At 46.5% G+C, this 5598-nt stretch overlaps 2 protein-coding genes across 2 annotated transcripts; one reads left to right on the top strand and one right to left on the bottom strand.

Moving 5' to 3' along the window:
- Positions 1-619: 619 nt before the first annotated feature.
- Positions 620-769, top strand: Pmar_PMAR010780 (hypothetical protein; the record flags this gene model as incomplete). Its single annotated transcript, XM_002782072.1, has 1 exon — positions 620-769. A coding segment is annotated over one exon (150 nt), but the record flags the coding sequence as incomplete, so codon positions are not given.
- A 3382-nt stretch (positions 770-4151) lies between these two features.
- Positions 4152-4512, bottom strand: Pmar_PMAR010779 (hypothetical protein; the record flags this gene model as incomplete). Its single annotated transcript, XM_002782071.1, has 2 exons — positions 4152-4210; positions 4254-4512. 2 exons carry the CDS (start codon positions 4510-4512, stop codon positions 4152-4154), a joined length of 318 nt encoding a protein of 105 aa, XP_002782117.1.
- Positions 4513-5598: the final 1086 nt, after the last annotated feature.

The following is a 5598-nucleotide window of genomic DNA, read 5'->3' as shown; positions in this document are numbered from 1 at the left end:
GACGGAACACGACAATGCGATCTGAGAAGCGCTTGTAAGATTTGACAACAAGAACATTTAAAGCTATACACAATAAATCTACCATAGCGCGTACAGCACATATCAGCTGGGACTAGAAGGTATACAGAAGCTTTGACAACAAGAACATTAAAAGCTATACGCTATAAATCCACCATAGCGCGTACAGCACATATCAGCTGTTACAAGACGGTATAGACAGAGATTGCACGGCAGTCTAAGGATCTCGTGAGCAGATGCATGCTCAGCAACATCGTGTCGTACAATCTGGAAGATTGCCGTGACCAGAGATAACATCCTGGAACACGGCCACAAAACTGGCTCTTGCATCAGATGACATTCTTCAGCCGACGCCACTAACGGTTCAGCTAAAGAAATGAAAACCGGTTGGATTGACCAACTATGTCAAAGTATAAAGGAGAGAGTACTTTTGGCTCGTTGGACAGCCGAAGGCAATGCCAACAAGACATCAAATGTCAGCAACAACGCTCGCACTTTTTGCCACAAACGAGGGCTAAAGGCCAACAGATGGGCGAGATAAACTCAACTGCCGGGCAGGTTGAACACACTACACATGTAGGTGAATCTCCGAGATTGTTAGGCGAGCTCTGTTTGAGCACAAATTCGGACACATGACCGCCATTGTCGACCTGCTTATCCATCATCATCTCGGAGATGATCTTCCCAGCATCATCTACGTGAACATCACCGTTAACAACACCCAAGATGAGCAGGATAGCCAGAATGGAGGGTAACTTCATATGAGCTTAATGTGATGAAGATGGAATGCCTGAGCGCTTAAGAAATACTGACAATGCCAGCCTAGCATCGGCACGTGGCTCGAGTTGCCCCGCATTGTGCGGCCCACACAAATTATGCACGTGCCGAGGCATCTACTCTCACTGGTCAGTGAGTGAACGTCATTTCTAATCATAATGTAAGGAATTGTCAAGCGTTGGTACTCTTGCTAGGAATGGAGACGAGGCTCCTCCTTAGATTAGTATAATCCCACATGAACATGGGAGCCCTATACCGTCAGAAAGTTATTGCCCAAGGAATGTAACACATTATGTGTTATTCCATTCAAGCTTCGCCGCATGTGCGGTGAATGTTTCAACACAAGTTTCATCGTGAATCCTCCGGCTACAGGGATTAGGGATTGGTGGCAATGACGGTAGCTAACAATTAGTGGCAATGTTGCTTGCTGTCTGTGGCTGTCATGCACGAACGTCTCACGTGTGGCTGCGCACAATAGGTACACAACCCTCACTTGCATCACGAACAGACGGCAACGGCAGAACCACAAACACAAAATCTGATTTTGTGATACTGATGAGCGCAATCGTCAAAACTTTCGAAGTCTGTCCTATAAGGCCAGCCCAGCTGATGACGGAGCTCATTTGTCAGGCCCCTGGGAAAAGCAGTGGAGCTGCGAGTCTTATCTCCGTATTAAGAAGGAAGCTGATAGCGGTATGCTTAGCTTACAAAGCTATGAGCAAACTGAAAACGCTCAATGAGAGTTCGCCTACCTTATCTGGTTGGCGGAAGACCAACAGTACTGTAGCGTGAGTGAAATACCACGTAAGGAGGGTTGCCCGCGACACAGACAAGTAACACAATCGAAATGCGCGCGCCCATCTTACGGTTTCGGGTGCTCCAGAGCTATGATCGAACGCTAAGCTTTCATGAATCAGGCCATGAGTGGCTACCAACGTAGTTTGGGTACGGCCATAGTGGTCGATAGGTCTCCTCGACGGGCTAGAATTTTTTTCAATTTAAAATAGTTCCTTGAGTACGGCGATGCCTTCATATTGATCCCAGGAACATGATAGGACCGGACAGCTGTGTCCGGCTTCCTAAACATGAAACCCGAACACGAGCCTTGTGACTCTATGGCGAGTTAGTTTCGGTTTCCCATGTCATAATACTCACTTGTGTGACCATAGTTTGTGAATATGGGACCCTTCGCCGCCTAATCGTCGGCGACACATGATGTCAAATAAAATGGGTTAAAACGATCGACATCATGTTGTATAGTCTATCTAACCGTCCAATCGGGCCAATTATGGTCATCAAGTGAAAAACCTGTAGTAGTAGTAGTACAGTACTACAGGTGTTCTGGTAGTATACCATCCATACGTCACTGGCGATTGACATCGCCGTACTCAGGGTTGGTAGTGGGTAGGTTAAAATCTCAGAATTCCCTTGTAGACCGATACCTACGGTCATGTTCGCAAGTAGCTCAGCTCTCAATAAAAGCCATAATTCTATTGCGAACTACAATTTTACTCTAGTGATCGATTTCCCATTCATGATTCGCTAAGGTGCTTCAGCGTTACACAATTGTGTCCCGATCTTAGAGCGCGTTGCGTTTGTATGGGCGTGCGCGTGGTGATACCTCCTTCCTGGGATTTCACAGACACTACATTCGTTAACTCATTCCGTTAATCAAGAAATATGTTGGTGTATTCTGATGTTATCGATCGAACCGTATGTTGTGAGACCGAGATGGTTCCACCCATGAACCAGTCTGAGACTGGTAGTCTCGTTCCTTCCTTTTTTAGTCTTGTCCCAAGTTGGTTGGGGGACACTAATATCTGTCAGGAGACATGGGCTATATTCCGTGACATAGTTAGTGTGACCAAACATGATCTGTGAACCTATGGCCCAAGGTAAAACCCGGAGAGGGTTCGGGCTTCGGGTTCACAGTGTTCGGTCCTCTCCCACATTCCCAACCAACTGTCCGGTTGACGGACAGATGTCACTCAAATTGAGAAAACGAGTCTTGAAGCGCCATTCCTGATTACATCCACAGACATAGATAGCCAGATTACAGCTGAAACTAGTATCTCCATATACATCGAGAGATTGAGTTGCGTGAAGCTGCGATGGATTCACCCTCAATTGAGTTGAGCGCCATATCTTACGCAAGATGTAGGCTGGTTCCTGTGCTAATCCTGATTCATCAGGTAGTCATATCCTGGATATGATATCCACGATAATACACCATTCTCTGAACTACTGCACGTAACCCGTTCATTACTTTCCCGAACTAGAGCATAGATGCTATACCATGTGTACCTCGGAATCCGAGGGCTCCGATAACTCGGACGCTCATCTCGTCGAATTATCGTCCTAGCAGTCAACATAGGACTGTTTTATAAAGAACACCGGCTTTGGAAGCCAATCTACATCCTTCCCCGTCCACAAGAGTGAACAAAAAAATTTAATATCCCTTTCTCCCAGGATCCGAGATATCGTCTCAAAGCATCGCCAATACGTTGGGCCCTCTCTGTTGTGTGAATCGAGACTCTCGATTCGGAAGCATTATGCCAATTGGCTGGGTTATCAGAAATAGGACTCAGCACGTGAGGAAGACGTCACAAAATCCACAGGTTTCAAGTTGGAAGTGTTCCACTATGTGCATAGCTCTCGGACAGCTCTAGGGCGGTCCAACAGGCGTGCAAGTGATTCTGTGGCGTACAAGTGCCAAAGGAGAGCTTTAATGTTGATTTTTTGAGGTCGATGAATGTTTCACTTGCGACTCGACGAGACGCACTCGTATAATTCACCATTTCGGACGTGTATGATTCTGTCTCCACAAAAAGGTGTCCTTACTCCTGTATGCAGGTTCCTTATCCGCGGACAATGTCCTTCGGACGTAGTGGCCCTATTCGTCAGAAAGGTTTCTGAATGAATTAGACGGAACACGACAATGCGGTTTGTGAAGCGCCTGTAAGATTCGACATCAAGAACATTAAAAGCTATACGCTATAAATCCACCATAGCGCATACAGCACATATCAGCTAGGATCAGAAAGTATGCAGAAGCTTTGTCAACAAGAACATTAATAACTACACGCTATAAATTCACCATAGCGCGGACAGAACATATCAGCTGGTATAAGAAGGTAATGAAAGAGATTGAACGGCAGTCTAAGGACCTCATGAGCAGATGCATGCTCAGCAACATCGTGTCGTACAATCTGGAAGTTTGCCGTAACCAGAGATAGCATCCTTGGACACGGCCAGAAGATTGGCTGTTGCATCAGATGACAGCCTTGATTCGAGACTCTCGAACCGACGCGACTAACGACTCAGCGAAAGAAATGGAAATCGGTTGGATTATACAATTATGTCAGAACATGAAGCATAAAGTACTTCCGGCTCGTTGGACAGCCGAAGACTATGTCTACAAGACATCAAATGTCAGCAACAAGATCCGCAATCGTTACCGCAGATGGCCAGAGTAGGCCAGCAGTAGGGCGGAAAAAAGCCTTGTTCCTTGCAGTAGCCACAGAACTTACAGGTACCTGAATCTTCAAGGTTATTAGGCGAGTTTTGTTCGAGGTCAAACTCGGACACATGACCGCCATTATCGGCCTGCATATCCATCATGATGTCGGAGTCGATCTTCCCCGTACCAGCCAGGTGGGCATCACCGTTAACAACACCCAAGATGAGCAGGATAGTCAGAATGGTGGGTAACTTCATATGAGATTACTGTGATGAAGATGGAATGCCTTGAACACTTAAGAATTACTGACAATGACAGCCTAGCATCGTGTTCAACACAACAAAGAATGTGTAGAGGATCCACATTAGAACTTGGGTCTGCGTGCGGAAGTAGCACGCAGACGCACACGGTACGTGGCTCGAGTTGTCCCGCATTGTGCGGCTTACACAAATTATACACGTACAGAGGTGCCCGATCTCACTGGTCAGTGGGTGCACGTCCTTACCAATCATAATGTCAGGAATTGTCAAGCGCTCGGTGTTGGGCATCCGCTTCGCCCAAAGCTTCAACAAATGCCATAATGGCATAAGCACGCGCCAGGAATGGAGGCCCCAGGGAGAGCGTGCCCAAACCTTTTACGCAATTATGCAGGCGCGACCTGCCTTCTGAATAGGGCTGCAAATGAAAAGGCTTAATTCAAATGATCCGTGGAATAAGGCTGGTTATCCCTGTACACATAGAACTTTACGCTATTGGTTGCCCTCTCAAGCATGGTTGAAACGGAAATTCTGTGACCACTGGTTACTGACCAGAGATTGGTCTTCAAATGTTTGAACTCACGTGGTGCTGCGTGAGTATGGCGCGCGCTGAAGTAATATCAGAGCAGTTTCATGGTTGTTATAGGGCGTGTTACGTAGGGAAGTACACCGGGTGTTCAAGAAACAACACGAAACAGGCTCCTGAGAGTGCTGCTGAATAGCGCTTTTGAAGTGCTCTCCTGGAATCACGTTCAACTAACGCGCTCCCGAAATATGTCGGGAGCTCTCCTGGGAGTCAGCAGGAAATCTGTTCAAATAACAGAGCCTTGAAAAGCGCGCTTCAAATCCTCTCTTGAGAGAGCTCTTTGCATCGCTTCGCTCGTAGCGCAACTTTTGATCGATTACTTTTGTACTTAGCATCTTTGACAGTTGGAAACAACGAGCCTCTTTCACTAACGGTTGATGAAAGAGGATCTAGTAGGCGGTTAGTGACTAACCACATAGTATGTGGCACATACCTGAAGACGGGAAAAAAACTCAAGAAACTAAGGTTAGATCGTTTCACTAACAATTTGTTAGTGGAAC

The sequence above is a fragment of the Perkinsus marinus genome, assembly GCF_000006405.1.
Source record: "Perkinsus marinus ATCC 50983 genomic scaffold scf_1104296940172, whole genome shotgun sequence".
In the NCBI taxonomy this organism is placed as follows: domain Eukaryota; phylum Perkinsozoa; order Perkinsida; family Perkinsidae; genus Perkinsus; species Perkinsus marinus.
Note: the sequence above shows the minus strand (reverse complement) of the source record. Positions and strands in the feature narration are given on the sequence as shown.